The sequence below is a fragment of the Saccopteryx bilineata genome, chromosome 7 (assembly GCF_036850765.1).
Source record: "Saccopteryx bilineata isolate mSacBil1 chromosome 7, mSacBil1_pri_phased_curated, whole genome shotgun sequence".
Taxonomy (NCBI): domain Eukaryota; kingdom Metazoa; phylum Chordata; class Mammalia; order Chiroptera; family Emballonuridae; genus Saccopteryx; species Saccopteryx bilineata.
The window spans coordinates 23,502,631-23,521,002 of NC_089496.1; the positions used below are offsets into that span (position 1 = coordinate 23,502,631).

At 41.0% G+C, this 18,372-nt stretch overlaps 1 protein-coding gene across 4 annotated transcripts in view; it reads right to left on the reverse strand.

The window, feature by feature from the left end:
- The window catches only part of CDK6 (cyclin dependent kinase 6), a 254,199-nt gene that overhangs the window by 12,809 nt on the left and 223,018 nt on the right, over positions 1-18,372 (reverse strand). For all 4 annotated transcript variants that reach the window (XM_066240301.1, XM_066240303.1, XM_066240302.1 and 1 more), the window contains exons 6-7: positions 9,784-9,834; positions 4,608-4,743 (exon numbers count right to left, since the gene is read on the reverse strand). In XM_066240301.1, coding sequence (XP_066096398.1) covers positions 4,608-4,743; positions 9,784-9,834 — 187 coding nt within the window. The remainder of the gene's footprint in view (positions 1-4,607; positions 4,744-9,783; positions 9,835-18,372) is intronic.

Below are 18,372 nucleotides of genomic sequence, written 5' to 3' on the forward strand. Positions count from 1 at the left end.
GGACGAGTGGATTAAAAAGCTGTGGTACACATATACAATGGAATACTATGTGGCCATGAAAAATAAGAAAATCTTACCTTTTGCAACAACACGGATGAACCTGGAGACTATTATGTTAAGTGAAATAAACTAGGCAGAAAAAGAAAAATATTATATGACCTCATTCATCTGAGGAATCCAATGAACAATGTGAACTGAGGAACAGAATAGAGACAGAGGAGGGATCAAAGGGACCAGAGGAAAAGAGGACAGAGGGAAAGGGGATGATAAGATGGGATAAACCTGAAGGGAAGGGGGGAGGACGCTATGGAGGGGCAAGAGGGATGTTGAGGGGAATACGGGGAAGGCGGGATGCATTTGGGGCAACACTAGAATCTATGTAAACACAATAAATTAAAATCAATAAAAAAAAAAAAAGAAAGGGGAGGAGTGGGAAGCTTCAACTCACAGTATTTGCTTCTCACATGTTCTTTAACCAGGCAAGACAGGGGTTTCAAACCAGGGGCCTCAGCATTCCAGGCTGAACCTTGACCCACTGAGCCACCACCACACATATGGTGTATACAGTTTTACAGTGTTATTCTATCTTATTGGACTGGCTTTCCCTCACTGTTCTCCTTTATTTTAAAAGTAAGGTTCTTGTTTATTACTTTGAAGGGTTTTTATTTGTTTCTTTGTTTTCCAATAAGAACTTTAAAATCAGTTTTTCTACTTCTAAAAAAATTCTTTTAGTGCTTTCATCGACATTGTTAAATTTATAGATTAATTGGGAAGAGGTAGACAACTTTATTGATATTGAAACCTCCTAAGAAAAAAATGTGTTTTTCCATTAAAGTTTTGTTTTGTGTCCGTAGAATTTTTGAAAGTTTTATTTGTATAGATTGTGGATATTAATTTTATCCTGCGGCAGTTTGTCATTTCTGTGACTGTCATATATGGCCCCTTTAACACATTATTTTTTCTCAGTGGTTGTTATTTATTTTTGTTAGACAAATGAAATCGTCATTTCTGTAAGTCAAAAAAAGGTAAGCTCAACACTGGCAATCTTATAGCTTTCCTAATAGGAATGCTAATGATTTTTTAATATTTACTTTGTTCATAATTACCTTAGTGTTGCTTGTCATTCTTTTTCAGGTGATTTTCTTGAGTGTGTCAAGTGTGCGTAATTATATTATTTGTAAATAATGATAAATCTTAACTTTATCATTAAAATCCAATTCTCACACCTCTTAAAAAAAAGAAAGTTTCCCTAATCTCAGCTCCATTACCAATCCAATCCCCGGTCACCCCATTCTTTGCATCCCCGCCCCCTCCTCCCACCAACACCTCTGGGCATGACGCCCGGGTGGGCAAGCGTTGTGCCCCAGGAGCTCACAAGTAGGAGAGAAGCTGCACCAGCTTGTCCATCCTCATGATGCAGGGTTCCCTGAGTGAGCTGGGTATCTGACATGTCTGTGAACTCGAATCTGCTGTGCAATCTAAGGATTTAACATTATCATGGCTATGTAGACCACTTCCATTTAATTTGGGTTTCTGCTTTTATGGAGCTCTGTTGAACTACAGGGAAACTTTCTTCCCTTCCTTCCCGCCATGATGGGAGTACTCTTGCCTCTACTAAAGTTGACCTTGCCGAGGTAACTTGCTTTGGTCAGTGGAGTGTGGATCAAGGAAGCAGGGTGGCGCCTCCAAGCCTCGGCCTTCAGGGGCACCCTTTGTTTTTGCTTGCTCGTTTGGGAGTATCCTCCTTGGACCACGAGGAAAACACGCTCCAGGGAGCTGAGGCCTCCAGGCCCGGCCTAGCATAAGGCTCAAGGAAAAGACCTGCACTTGACCTGAAGGTTGGTGGAGAGCTGTCTCTGCTGTCTGCAGACCCATAAACAGAAAAACCCCACCTACTGTTATATGCTAGTGAGGTGTTTCTTGGTTATTTTTATGAAGCCAAACAGACTAAATACAAGGATAAAAAAAATGTGCCCTGGGCTCTGAAAGTGGTTAGATAGCCAAGACTCCAAACTTCTCAGCAAGAGCGTCATGACTGGAGTGAGCTCAGCCTCTCAAGTTACCCATGACCACTGGGCAGCACTTAGAAAGATGTGTAGCTATAGCTATTAAAAAGAACTCTCTTCTCCTAAACCAGGCGTCTCCAAACTACGGCCCGCGGGCCGCATGCGGCCCCCTGAGGCCATTTATCCAGCCTCCCACCGCACTTCCAGAAGGGGCACCTCTTTCATTGGTGGTCAGTGAGAGGAGCACTGTATGTGGTGGCCCTCCAACGGTCTGAGGGACAGTGAACTGGAGCCCTGTGTAAAAAGTTTGGGGACCCCTGTCTAAACTGTCTTATGTGCAGGGGTGGGTAAAAGTAGGTTTATAGTTGTTTGTATGGAAAAAGACATGCAGGTTGTGATTATTACAATAGCTTTATTAACTCAAATGAATGTCATCACAACTACAAACCTGTTTTTGCCCACGACTGTATGATGTAAGGGCATTTATAAATGTCGATGTATACACACACACACACACACACACTCATACATATATGAACTGAGACTCTATATAAAGTTAACCTTTTTTTCAGATAAAAATAAAGAATAACTCTTAACATGCTAAATTTTCAAATGTTCATTGTTTCTTACATAATACAAACTTTCTAAAACACTTTTGATTTTTCTTCCTTAGTAAATGTTTTTCAATGGAGGCAACAAGTACTGGGGGCTCAGTGGCCTGTCCCGTACCAAATGGCCTATGGTCAGCTTTCCAGTTCTAGCTGTGCCCCTCCAGCAGCCCCTGGGGGTTCTGGGCTTGGAGGTTTGGGCTGCCCTTTCTCTGAGTGCCTGCGCATGTTGTGCTTTACGCTCCAGTTTCTCCTCGCCCTGACACCACCGGCTCTGCTTCTCACTCCTCAACGTGTTCCTTCCTTCTCTCTCTGCTACGTTCCTTGTTCCCTTATCTTGTTTTCTCCTGCTTCTCTTCCGATCTAGCACTGGTATATCGTCTGGCTTTGAAAGCCACCACGGCTAGCGGAGCACCCTAAATGCGGATGTGACACTGTCTATATTCTTTACATTTTAAGTTCTTGGGGATGCCTACTGATGTTGCACCTAGGAGATATTTGGGGTCACTATGGATAATCTGGTAGCTGATGGAGTTAAATATGTCCTTACTAATGTTCATCCCTGTGACTGTCTGTCCAGAACCCTCTTCTCAGCAGGAATATCTTATCATTCAAAGCTCCTGCTGAGAAGGAGAGCCTGGAGTGGCCATGCTTTATCCACACGGTCCCCACACCCCTTCCTAGCACGGCACACTGGACCAACAGCCTGGCGAAAAGGTAAGGTGTGTCGGCCAGATTCTTCCTTCTAGGCATATGATGTAGGAAATTCAGACGGGCAAATGCTAGCAGTGCGGGTTCGAGCTGAGAAAATACACACGCTCGCTGAAGTTCGGAGTCTGGGGATCAGTGAACGTCCAGGGGAGCAGACAGTACAACTGAGAAGAAGCAGCGAGGCAAAGAAAAGGGTCGCAAGGCAGAGCAAAGCAGAGTTGCTGAGAGCAGGTGAGGCACAGGCCAGGATGGAGCATCAGCACTGAATGGCTTTCCACATCCAGGTCGCGTGAAACATTCCAGGTAACCCCTCTTCTTAAGGTAATGCAAATCCATGTCTGCTATTTGAAACCAAGGAAAATGTTTCCTAAATAGTAGGTGAGTCAGCAAGTGGGTATAGATTGTGAGCCTTTGTCTAGGCGAATAGTTTCCCTTCTAATTAATTTATTTCAAAAAATGTGGGCCTTAGTGAGTGTCTTAGAAATAACAGTGGGGAGGGAAATATAGCTGTCCTTGTCCATAACTCGGCAGTGGAGGGAACTGTTGCCTACACATCAGAAAATGAGCCGCCATCAGGTGAAGATGGAGTTAGGTTTCCTGGGAACATCCATGGCTGTGCAACCATGGCAACCACTGGCTGTGTCCACACACAGCTGAAGCATAACACTCCTACTAAGACCTCTAAACTCTTGGGTCTGTGTCTGAGATTCAGAATACAGTGACAGAATGGGAGCATGTGCTCCTCCCGGTCTACGGGCACTTTCTTGGCCAGATAGTCAAGGTAGTTAATTCAGCGGTGGAGGATATACTCATCACTCATTGTATTCCAAATACGAAGAGTAGCCCAGCGGGCGCACCCCTTACTCACCTATCGCTCTCGCCACTGAGTACAGGAAATTCTATAAAAGGCCAAGTATTATGATTTGAGTCTCAAACAGGACACTGAAGTCCTTAATTTCAGTGAGGTATTTTATATGTGCACGACACATTCAATACTTATTAGGCACACAAGTCTAGATGAATGGAGAGGCTTCAAAAGCTACATCCAAATGAACATGCAAAGTTGAAGAATTGAAAGTATGTGTATCAGACTCTCTTTTGACAGGAACTGAAGACATCCCAGAATCAAAGCCGCCAGCGGCTGCAGGTGTGGAAATGAGAGCTGCAGAAAGGTGGTGGCCTTGCCTTGTGCGGGGGTGCGTGACGTCCCCGCCACCCAGAGGGGACAGGGCCAGTCTCTCAGCAGCACAGTGCAGACCAACTGTGCAGCACGTGAACTTACCAGAAGTAGGTCTTTGCCTTGTTCATCAATATCTGCTACAAAGTTCTCAATAGGCTGAGGAGATTTGGAGTGAAAAGCCTGCCTGGGAAGGGCGACATCTCTAGGCCAGTCCTCTTCTCCCGGGAGTCCAATCACACTGCAACAGAACCATGTGTGAGTACCAGCATTACTTCCTATGCAGAAGCTGTTTTCCCACCAAAGTCTAGAGAAAGCTCAAGTCTAAGGGGAAGGCGCGAGGAACACAGAGTCCCGGGGCCCCTCACATGTATGACTGGCAGGATCCTCATTTCTCTCTGTACAGTTGAATTCGGTACTCATGGAGTCCAGGGTAATCTCACAGAAGAATTATAAAATTCCAGAGCAAGAGATAAGAGATTGCTCTGGAAGCAGATGGTAAATGTAAGAAGCAATAAAGAAATGGAAAATGTTGTATTACCAATGGACCCCGACATACTGACAAAGTAGGACCTATATATTCAAAGTAGACCTACTTGGGCATATAATATTTTCCTTTATGCCTAAGAGTGCTTCTTGTGTTCTGATCAAACATTTCCATATTGACATGCTTTATGAGGCTCATGTAACATGATTTCCTAACACAAAAATTTGGAAACCTATGTATTCTTATTGATCAATGTCACCCCATTAAATATAATTTCTAAATGTAAGAATAATTCCCCAAACAGTAATTATATACATTAGATTCAGGCAAAGAAAAAAAAGAGGCTAAAGGTATATTAGAACTGTGTTTTGCAAACATTATTTTATAATTTAATATCAAAATTAATTCATATGTCTTTATTATGCTCTTCTTTGAAAGTACAGTGTGTCTGTAAAGTCATGGTGCACTTTTGACCGGTCACAGGAAAGCAACAAAAGATGATAGAAATGTGAAATCTGCACCAAATAAAAGGAAAACTCTCCCAGTTTCATACCTATTCAGTGCAGTTCGATGTGGGCTCACACACAGATTTTTTAGTACTCCTTAGGTAGCTATCCCGTATAGCCTCTACAGACTCGTCACTGTCTGATGACCTACCAGAACGGGGTTTCTCCACCAAACTGCCGGTTTCCTTCAACTGCTTATCCCACTGACTAATGTTATTCCTATGTGGTGGTGCTTCGTTATAAACGCGCCGATATTCACGTTGCACTTTATGTTTTCTCTGAAAATCATTCTGGGATCAGAAATGTGGACAGAGCATCAAATAATATAAAAACAGCACAGGCTTTGGAAATAGGCAGACCTGGGTTCAAATTCTGCACCTGCCACTTCTGGGTAGATAAGGACAAATGACTTAACTTCTATGCAACTATAATAATTTATGGTTGTTACGGGGATTAGCATTAACTATATAAAGTGGATAGCACAGTGCCTGACACAGTACTTGTCAATATCAATACATTACTCTTTATTATTATCATAAAAGGAAAATAATGTTTTAATCTAAAATGTGTAGGTAATGCATCACTACCACCCTAAAATATGAACTGCTTGAGTTCTATTAATGTATAACTAAGGTTCCTCAGAAATATTAACAGGTAGGTGGCCTTACACAACATAATACACATTAAGTAGGTATTATTTATAGGTTATGCATAGGTGGTATGTAGGTTTGAACAAAGAAAATCAAGGGATGCAAGAACTTACAGCTCACACAGACTAATTCTGAACTAAAATATTAGAGTTTAGAGAACAGAATCTATGACTACTGAAATATCGACCAAACGACTTAAATGACAGAAATGCTGCTGGCCTGCCTGCACTGGGGTCAGCTGGGCTGCCCTCGCTGGGACTAAGGCCCAGGATGGATGTTCTCCTGAAGATGTGGTGGTAAATGTCACAGGGTCTCTGTAGGGCTTGTTCTGCTTCCCTTACTGAAAAGAGCCCAGGTCCTGGACCTCACCTGGGAAAAGCAGACACCCATCTCAGACCGCATCCACCTTGGGGTATCTGGGCAAAGACAATCCCACCTTGGTAGGACATGCTGGGAGAGCCCTGCTATTGAGGCAGATGAACAGAGACTCAGTGACGCATTTACTGGGACAAATGAATGGAAGTATCAACTAGAGCACTATACATTTTTTTTTGAGAGAGAGAGGGAGGGGGAGAGTGTCAGACAGGAAGGGAGAGAGATGAGAATCATCAACTCATAGTTGGGGCACTTTAGCTTTCTCATACGTGCCTTGATTAGGGGCTCCTGCTGAGCCAGTGACCTTTGGGCTCAAGCCAGTGACCATGGGGTCAGGTCTATAGTCCCACACTCAAGCTGGTAATCTCGGGACTTCAAACTTGGATCTTCAGCATCCCAGGTCGATGCTCTATCCACTGTGCCACTGGCTGGTCAGGCTACAAATTTGTTTAAGAGCAAGACTGAGACTAAGAGTAAGAAGAAGAAATCTCACTATGACTGAACAAAGGAGATAAATGTGTATGCCTTTGGGTAGAATGACACTGGCAGAGGCAGAAAAGAATGCTTATTAGAGAACATTTCCTTTCATTCATTTTTAGTTTTTTTAGTCATTTTTTTAATCAACATACTTGTATATCATCATGAGTTACCTAGAAATTGGTTATAACACTTAGTAATAATTTAAAATCTTTTTATTTGCAGCTTTTAATAAATTTATATTGAGTTAAATCTGGCAACTGAATGCCAAAAGCCCTCTGAAAAACAGTATCTCTATATGTATGTGTGGTATATAATTAGATACATGTTTACATCATGTTATATTATGTTATATTACTGCTTATATAAATAACTTTTTAAAATGTTTGTAAATCTAGCACCTCCGCTGGATCCCCATTAACTTCCTATAACAAGTAAGTCAAGTATTATTATTTCTGTTTTATAGATGAGGAAACTGAATTAGAGGAATGAAATAAACTGCTGAAGTCACACATCAGCCACAGAGCTTGGAGTGAGCCCAGTTCTCCTTATTCCAAATCCAATATTTTGTTTCTATTTAACCATGACTCTGCTCCTAAAAATGCTCTAAAATGCCATAGGCTAAAAGCATTCAGTTTCATTTTCAAAGTAATTGCTCTTCTTTGAAAGTATAAATCTCCCTAAACACAAACATTTCTTTTTCCCTTAAGAGAATGTGAATATAACTTTCTTAAAAAAAAATTCAGTTTAATGCTATATGAACTTTTACGGCCCATGTGTGAGTGTGGTGAAATTCTGATAGGTCCGTTGAAAAGTGCTTGCATCAAATTTCAGTATTTGGACAGCTGAATATAAGCTTTAAAAGTTGACATTTGTACTGGAAAGAATGACAGAGCATAAAACCTATAAATGGCAGTGATGGTGGGGACAGAAACCATTTTTTCAAGTTCTTTAGGAGTGACACTAGGGTGCAGCATTGTCCCTTCCTCTACACCAAAGTAATAAAAGCATTCAGAGGAAATAGAACATAATTTCGGTGAAGCAATGCCAGAAACCAAGAAGTAAAATCTAAAGGCACAAAACATGCAGAACTTTATGGCGGCTTTCTGCTGGCGAGGACTTTGCCAGAAGTGGACCGGCTTTCCCTTGGAAGCTAGTCAAACATGCTTGTCAAAGGTTCATCCTGGTCTACCTCACTGCTTCATGCACTCAGGGGCACCAACAATGTGGACCAGACTGCAGACGCCAGTGCTGGAGGTGGACCACATCCCTTGGTGGTGTCAGTAAGGGAACGCGGGGGAAGGACTTCAAAGCCTGGCAAGCTTCCCTTTTAACAGAGGCTCACTGGGGTATGTCTGACTTTCCCAGTTCCCTCCTCAAGATCACACACACACAGAATGTATTCAGCAGTGATGGGGAAGAGTAGATGGAAGCTCATCACTGAATGACAAAGAACCTGACACCCAGAAACAAGTTTTGTCCTGAATCCATCCATCTTACAGAGTGGTCAACGGGAGAAGCAGCAATTGTGCAGTTGCCCTGGACCCAAGCAGCCCCCAGATAATAAAACTAGCAAATGCTTTCAAACCTTAAAGCTACCACGCTCTCACTCGGCAGTGGCACTACACTAACAGATGGCCACTGAAGCAGCTTCCAGCCATGGAAAAGAACAAGGTCAGGTTCCAGTTGTACTCCAACTGTTTTAAGCAGTCATGCTTGAGTAGACAGGGTTAAATTAGAATTATTTTCTTTAGGGGTACTTCTCCCCAGTTTTACAGACTGCAAATATCAAAAAATCACTGGGATTCCTATAAAGTGTCACAGACCAATGATCAGCGCTATTTTTGGTTCTACGACTCCCACCTTCTTCCTACTCCACCCCACTCCTGATGGGACTGGGCAAAAGCACAGGTCTCAAAAAGGATGCCGTACTGCATGCTTTGTGGGAAGAAGAGCCCCTTTTACATTCTAGACACATGGAAGCACACACCCCCCCCCCACGGCCACATGCAGACATGAACGCAACTCTGCAAGTCATCACGGAGCTATGTTAACAGACAACTGGAATCAAAGAACCTGAGCACCAGAAAGGAACTTAAAGAGAATTTTAGCCCAAAGTCTCATTTCTCAGGTAAAGAAGTTGAGGAACAAAATAGTTAAACAACTAATAATGAATTATGATAATAGCTAACATATGTAAAGCATTTACTATGTATTAGGCACTGTGTAAGCTCTTTTTAGGGTATGTTAAAGACTGCATAGTTATGTCGTCACGGACATAGGATTAGAACCCAGGGTTCTCAGTGCTCCAAAGAAAAATGGATTGCATAGCATACTATTCTTCATCCAGGAAAACAATGCAAAACCAACTGGGGTGACCAAAGAATACTCAACGGGGACAGGAAGCCCAGCGGGCAAAGATGGGCACCAGGCCAACAAGCATGCCATCTCTGATGGTGGATGCATCTGAAATGACTCCAGGCAGACAACACATCTGAAGTAACAATCAGGAGCTCAGCCAAGCAGAGGAAAAGGAGCGGAGCAAGGTCCACACAAGCAACATACAAGATTCCAGAGTACAGCGGTCAGGCTACACGGCACGACAGGCTCCGCACCAAACAGCACACCTACCATGTCCCCACTCATCACACAAACAGTAACACTGTCTGCAGCAGCAGCTTGGGGTAGGGAAGACAAGAGATAAACTATTATATGAGCGTCAGAGGAATGTCACTGTTAATGTTTCAATGCTACGACACAGATGTAAAATTATAGTCATTACTTACTCCAGGATTTTCCCTAGTTGATCCACATCTGAACTTCCACGGAAAAGAGGCCTAAAAGAATAAAGATACAGATTAACCAATGAATTATCTCAGGTTACATTTCAGTCTTATTTGCCATTATCACTGTTTTATAGGAAACACAATATTCTTTAAGTGTGAGGGAGAAGGAAGGAATCGAGACATCTTCCCTTTGGTAAAGGAACGTCACTCAGGGTAAGGATCACTCATGAATATCTGGTGGTACCCGACGGCCATGTTTTAAGATCCCAGCTATCCTGTTCATGGCCTTTGTAATGGCGGTGCCACCATCACACACAGGCCCTGGCTTCCAAGTTCCAACCACAGTGCTTCCATCTGAATCCCTCTCCTCCCACTGGTCCTGAACGCTATAGTCAGCTACCTCTGGGTCCCTTTTTCGGATTATACCATTCCCCTTTCTCCCAATATTATGGTAGAGAAGCACTACAAGTTCAAAATCTTAACTCTGAACTTCAGAAGCATTTGTGAAGCCACAGCCCTCATTGTTTACACTGAGAATTTAACTAGCAATTAAATTGGCACAATTGGTGACACTTCCCGTGTATTTTCCCAGGAGATCAAATACCCTCTGAGAACAGGGACTTTTCTAGGTTTGTACCCAACCTTTGGCCTAGTGCTTTACCTGAACAGGTGCTGGGTTAGTAAATATTTTATTTGATTACACACACACACACACACGCACACCTATGGTATACATGTAAATGTTCCCTATCTCCTTGCTCAATGAATGACATAAACAGGTATTTTTCAACAATAATGTGTTTAAAAATATTTAAAGACTATTAACAGAGATCATATTTAAAAATTATATTTAAACTTATAAATATTTAAACTTTACCCCTTAAATATTTTCTATGCACAGTAAATAAACTCATTATATGTAAAGTTCTGCAAAGTCACAGAACTTCAGTGCTCAGAAGACACCGTAAAATTCTTCAACCATACTTTCTATTTATTAGTATTCTTAAAATGGTTCTTTTTCCAGTGTAGTGGAAAATAATTTATTTGTGGCAATGTTATAGGTTGAATTGTGCTCCCCCACCCCAATTCATATGTTGAAGCCTACCCTTAGTATCTCAGGATTCTGTACTCAGATTGCTTTGCATGTGTCTAAGTGTCTTCACATTCTTGCTCTATTTTAACAAGGAGTAAAGTAATTCACCAAACCGACTGTGGCTCTCTATACCCTCCATAAACTTACTGACTCATGCTCCTTCTAGATTTTCAAATTCTTCCTTCAGCTCAATCTTTAACACGGCCGTTTGCTCTCATCTTAATTGGCAAACCAAAGCATAGAACTTGAGTTGCGCAAAAATATGTCTTTCTTTTTACATTTCTCTATTTCCTCAATATTTAAAGTATAAAATGACAAAATGAAGTATAACTAGCATTATGAGGTTTGAGACTAAACACGAATAACTCTTCCATGTTGAGCATCTATCTCAAATGGCTCCATTATGCATTTAAGCAAATGCTTGATACATTTGTGAGAGGTGTTAGCAGGGTACTCTCAAGCCCTGCAGGCCAGCAAGCTGCCAGAGCAGCATGTACCACTGTACTCGAGGGAAAGCTGGCGCATCCGTTCCGCCTCCTTTGATAAAGATTATGGCAAGTCAAGGTCTGAATCATGATCACTCTTCTGTGAATACTCAGCAAAACCTGCGATGGGAATACAGGAAACCTGGAGGCAGCAGTTCAGTATATAGATCAGTGGTCCCCAACCTTTTTTGGGCCACGGACCGGTTTAATGTCAGAAAATATTTTCACGGACTGGCCTTTAGGGTGGGATGGATAAATGTATCACGTGACTGAGACAACCACCAAGAGTGAGTCTTAGATGGATGTAACAGAGGGAATCTGGTCATTTTTTAAAAATAAAACATCATTCAGACTTAAATATAAATAAAACGGGAATAATGTAAGTTATTTATTCTTTCTCTGCGGACTGGTACCAAATGGCCCACGGACCAGTACTGGTCCGCAGCCTGGGGGTTGGGGACCACTGATATAGATCACAATGACTTCTGTCACCTTAGGAAGACCTGGAGTGTGACTCTGGTCATTTAGTAACTTGGCTTTGTAGCAGGTGTGGGTTGGTTTGAATTATACAAAACCACTGAACTCTGACTGTATGCAATTAACTCATAAAAAATTAATCTTTGCATGTAAACACATAGTCACAAGACAACGGAAATAGGGCCTAAAAAGGGGGGAAGAGGCCAAATTGGAACCTGTACATTCAGCTGTGCAAGCGGTTAGATGTAAATGTGATCAAACTCTAAGAACCATCTATTGGCCCTGGCTGGTTGGCTCAGTGGTAGAGCGTCGGCCTGACGTGCAGGAGTCCCGGGTTCGATTCTCGGCCAGGGCACACAGGAGAAGCACCCATCTGCTTCTCCACTCTTCCCCTCTCCTTCCTCTCTGTCTCTCTCTTCCCCTCCCGCACGCAGCCAAGGCTCCATTGGAGCAAAGTTGGCCCGGGTGCTGAGGATGGCTCCACGGCCTCTGCCTCATGTGCTAGAATGGCTCTGGTTGCAACAGAGCAACGCCCCAGAAGGGCAGAGCATCACCCCCTGGTGGGCATGCCGGTGGATCCTAGTCGGGCACATGTGGGAGTCTGTCTCACTGCCTCCCTGTTTCCAACTTCAGAAAAATACAAAAAAAAAAAAAAAAAAAAAAGAACCATCTATTGACTTTCTGGCTGAAAATTCTGAGTATTTTATACAAACTATGATAGAGAATCAAGAGCATGGAAAGAAATAATGGATTCAGAGGAAGGATGAAACCTTTAACACGACCAACTCTTGGGTGTGCTATGGTGGGGTATGAAGATGTGAGAATAAGACTGGGTCAGGGACCTTGTGTGATAGAATCTGTTTTGATAAAGGCTCTATGGAAAAACGTCTTGGCTATATCAGGTCTCTGAGCTATGTGCACCATGTAATGAAGAAACACTCAGGACTGGATTTTCATTGAGATTATGTTGAATATTTCTTCCTTCCTCAGCTTAGCTGAGTTAAGTTGCCTTTAATTCATATAATTTATGGTTTATTTCAGGTGGGAAAATATGAACATAATCTTCGATTATATTCTTTGGTTTCTTGGTGGTGGTAAGAGGCAGTTTAACTCTACTGCCTTGAATGAGTTTCTAATTGGAAGAAATGATTCAGTAAAACATACCCATGCATGAATCAGCCTTGGCTGGCTCTTTGTGACCATGACATAGAGCTGAGCTGGAAGGAAGTAGAGGGCTGAAGGAGGAAATGGGAGAATAAAGACACCAAGACCGTGACACTGATGGCAGATACAGAGGCAAGCTGAGGAGGTCCAAAGTAACTTTGAACCGTTTCTGCCCACTAAAAACGTACCCCTCCTGGAAATCTTTACAGAGGCCTTGCACAAAGACCGAAGACAGAAGAGGAATGTTCAATTTCATGCCACGAGACAGAGGCTCATAAAAGATAAAAAGTCAGGCATTTTTTCCAAATCATGGCAGGGAGAGAATCCACTAAGCTATCCCATCTTGTCTGTTTTTAGACACAAAACCCCCTCACAGGTGACATACTTACTAATTATTCTTTTAAACTAATTATTTAAAGATAAAACTAGCAATAGAGATATTCTACCGAGAGTAGTAGATCTGAAATGTATTTTTAGTTTTTTAAAAATTTCTTTTTTATATACTCATTTTTTGGGGGAGGAGGAATTAAGTAATAAAATTATACCTACCAAAATCATTACCAAATAAAGACTGTGCAACTGCTCTGATGGTAGAAACACACTAAAAAATATCATTTTTTAAAACAGGACAATACTTAAAAGTCAGCAACTTTTATGTAGTTTACTGTATCAAAAACTACAGTCACTTACTTTACATGATTTTCCAGGAGTTTAACCAGGTAATGATATTCAAACATTATCTGCTAAAGCCCTTTACTGCACCTCAATTTCATGAATCCCATTTCTGATTTTGTACCTACATTTCTCTGAGGAGCCTACTGGAAAGGCTTTGCTACACTACCCTTTGAAAAAAATTTATTCGACAAGATAAACAATATTTGGGAGAAAACAGCTGAAATTGAACATTGCTAGGAGTTTTAGGAAAGAGAATTTTAGGTTATTTCCAAGTATCTGCTTCAGATGTCTTCCTTCTCCACTATACTTGATAATAATAGTTAATGCTGATAAGATAAGCTCTTTATGAAAAAAATACATATAACCATTTTTTCTAACTAAAGGGAGATTATTGCAAAATATAATGGCAAAATTTACATTCATTCATTCATTTAATTTTTTAAGACTTTATTCATTTTAGGAGAGAGAGAGAAGGAGGGGGGAGGAGCAGGAAGCATCAACTCCCATTGGTGCCCTGAGCAGGCAAGCCCGGGGTTTCGAACACTCATCACTCAGGTTGACATTTTATCCACTGCACCACACTGCGTTCATTTCAAACCACAGCGAAGTCTATTCTTTTCTCTCATCACCTTAGGTGCAATCATGCCAAAACAAATATGGTTCTTGGGGGTTTTTAGCAAGGATTTCCCCCAGGCTCTTTTGAATTTGTGAGAGTTTAAGCCTTAATGTTTCTCCTGCCTCTCACATGTTGATTTTCCAGGATATTTGTTGACTTGGCAAAGGGTGTCGACTTTGGTGATGGACTGTCCAGCGTGTGAATCCCCACCAGCTCTGTCTCCTGAATGATGTAGGAAAGTCACATACCCTCCCTCTTTGAACTTGATCTGTTTCATCTATAGAAGGTCCAGTTTATAGTAGACCCACAGTAAGTGGCAACTAAAGACTCACATACTCTGTCACACGCACACACGCGAGACCTCTCTTGGTCCTGGCCTGTTATAAATACAGATGACAACAAAAAGCATTTCACATGGTGAACAAGAAAGGAAGGGGACATTAGTCACCATGTGGTGGGTGTCCAAGTCATATTTAAGACTAAGAGTCCTTCCTCTGAGGTCAGTATATGTTCTCTGTACCGGTTACAACTCTTACACCTTTTACACCTTTATCATCAAGGCAAAAAATAATAATGTCAAAATTTCCAAAATGGATCAGTTAATCTTAAATTAGCAGACTCATTTCTTCTTCCATAGGTAGTTTTAGCTAAAAACTTTTATCAGTAAAAAGAATTTTCTTGGGTCAAACTGCAAAGGAACTAAGTTTCAGATTACATGCGTTTTTAAACAAACGGCTAAAAGAACATATAAATATCACTCACAACCTCAATGAACAGTGGAAAACAACACTTAGACGTAGGGTATGTTTTCTAGTAGTTGAGAAGTGCATGCTGATGTGTCTGTTATAGAAAGGAAATGATTCATGCAGAATGAAAGATGAAAGCTTGCATTTAGTTATGATACTTTCATTGTACTAAAAAGAAGAGGAAGTCATGGATCATCCTATAGAACACCTCTGTAACCTGCCTTTGACCTGTAGCTATGGTTTAGCTGTTAATTTTCTTGATTAGAAGAGGAATTTTCCACATTTGTAAAATGACCTTCTGAAAAATATTACTATTTAATTAATTTATTTATTAATTTAAAAGAGATGAGAGAGAAAGAGAGAGAGAGAAGGAGGGAAGAGCAGGAAGCATCAAGTCCCATATGTGCCTTGACTGGGCAAGCCCAAGGATTTGAACCAGCGACCTAAGCATTCCAGGTTGACGCTTTATCCACTGTGCCATCCACAGGTCAGGCCATTACTACTATTTTATAGTTGCTCCCATGTTCATTTCTAGAGCTGTCATCTGTTAAAAATATTTATCACCTTACTCTTACCACCTAGTCAACTAACCAGAATAAGCATAAAATCAGTTAATTGATTTACTTTGTAAATACTAATTGAGTAATCACTCAAATACATAGGGCTGCATTAGGTGCTGGGAGATAACCACTCACCTAAATATATATTAAATACTATATATATAACCTTAATATGTAATATGCATATATTTAAGTTATATTATACATTTTAAGACAAATATATTAAAATGTAAGTTTATAAATATCTATCTACACACACACACACACACACACACACACACACACACACATACCACATGCTACCATATCCTTGCCCTGTGGCAGACAAGATATACAAACACATAGCCTGACCTGTGGTGGCGCAGTGGATAAAGTGTCAACCTGGAAACACTGAGGTTGCTGGTTCAAAACCCTGGCTTGCCTGGTCAAGGCACATATGGGAGTTGATGCTTCCTGCTCCTCCCCCTTCTCTCTCTCTCTCTCTCTATCTCCCCCCTCCTCTCTAAAATGAATAAATAAATAAAAATTAAAAAAAAAGAAAAAAAATAGATATACAAACACAGGACCATGAACTAGAGAAGTCTGTCTCATTTTGCTGGTGGGAGACAGGAGCCCACAGGGCAATCATTTAATTATTACTAGGCTCTTGGGAGGTGGTCTGATTAATTTTTTTTTAACAGGTGAGAAGTCAAGTAACTTATCCAAGGAAACGGGTCAGTAGGTGGCTAAGGCTGGTCTGACTCCAATGAGCAGCAAACAGCAGTGCTTTAGAAAAATTAATCCGGCAGAGGTTTACTGAGTTAATCCGAGGGGACGGAGATGGAGCCAATGGGGAGCCAGGGGGGCCAATGGGGAGGGTTCTGGATGAGTGAGACGACAGGAAGAGAGACTAGGTGGACAAGAAAATGGGAAGGACAGTAAGACATTTAAGGGAAGATGATCAGAACTTGGTGAAAGACTGAATGTGACTTGGAAGAAGAAACATTATTTTGAGTTTGTACTACAACATTAGTAAAGCCAGGCTGAATGAGCAGGTAGGGAGAGGGGGGTGGGGGCACGGAGAAGAAGACTGGAAGATAATTAACTTAGTTTTAAACTTGTTCCTTTACTGTAACAAATAATGTATATAATGATCCTTATGACATTTGAGAATGAAAAACATGCAAAAAGGGTAGTAGTTAATCATATCCAAGAGTATTGAAAACGTATGTCCACACAAAAACTTGTACATGAATGTACAAAGTAGCACCATTCATAACAGCCAAATGTGGAAATGACCCAACGTCCACCAAAGGATAAAGGGACAAGCAGAATATAGCAGAGATGCACAATGTGGTGTCTGTCAGTCATAAAAAGGAATGAGGCACCGATAAATGCTACAAAAGGATGACCCTTAAAGTCACTATGCTAAATAAAAGAAGCCAGTCACAAAAGAGCACTATTTATAGTATGATTCCATTTATATGTATAGAAGAAGTAAATCTATGGAGTCAGAAGTTAGATTAGTAGTTGCCTAGGATGGGGAGGGTGAAATGAGGAGTGACTGCCAATGAGCATGGGGTTTCTTTTAGAACATGAACATTTTAAATGGATTGTGGTGATGGTTGCACAACTCTGTGGATATACTAAACTAAAAACCATTGGACTGTACAATTTACGTTGGTGAATTGCGTGGTATGTGAATTATATATTAATAAAAGCTGTTTTTAAAAAAAGTAGTTAAGAAATGATATTTCCAACAAACGTTAGATTTGTAAGTAAAAAACTGTTAAGAAAATTGCTTTAGCCCTAAATATATGAAAGGCTTAAGTACAATGGTTTAAAGTACAGTGACAAACTTTATATTTTACCATACAGAATGGGACAAAAATAGGTTTATAAGTGTGAGTACACAAAACACAGAGTTTATTCTTGTATTATTATTTACTAACTGGGGAATTATTATTTATTAATTATGGTATTATTTTCCATATGAACAACTGTAAACCTACTTTTGTCCCTCTCTGTATATTCAATAGTAAGATTATGGGGGATTTGTTTGTTTTCCTGTATTTTTCTATTATTTTGTACTTAGCATTTTATGAGTATTAATTACTTTAAAAATGAAAAGAAAAAGATCCCAGCATGGCCACTTGCGATACGTTGTGTGTATACGTGCTGTTCACCTCACCTCTTCCCTACCCCTATGATAACCCACAGCTATTAATAGTTTACTTGTTGGTCTCGATTGCCAACTTGGAAGCCCTCTGAGGACAGGGCTAGCTCCCTACTTGCTTCTGTAGCCAGGGCACATAACTCACTGCCCACTTTGTCCATAACTGGCACTCATTTAATACCTAGAAATGGTTACTGGTCCTCCTACCAAGAAGGCTTTCTCTCTCCCTTCTTTTCACCAGCTTCAACCCCTCCCATCTCAATATTCACTTGCTTGGTTCATTTCAGGGTAATTCAAGTATGAGCATGAGTATTTGCACATATATGTATGTGTATATGAATAGATATATATACACTCAGAGCCAAACTGGATTTGATTTATATTGTTGCATACATTTGTGCTTTAATTGGTCTGCAGCACTAGACAGCATTTGCCTGCAAATAATGGGGATTTAAAAACCAGAGCTGGCTGACAGTGCCCTAAATCTAAAATCTTGCCAAAACCATCAAAGAGGGAACAGGCACTCAGGAAGGGAACCTTGGCCTTAGGTGCTGACTTCACCCAGGAATGCAGGACAGGGATGGGCTCCTTGAAAAGCAAAGACACGTGTTGGGGAAA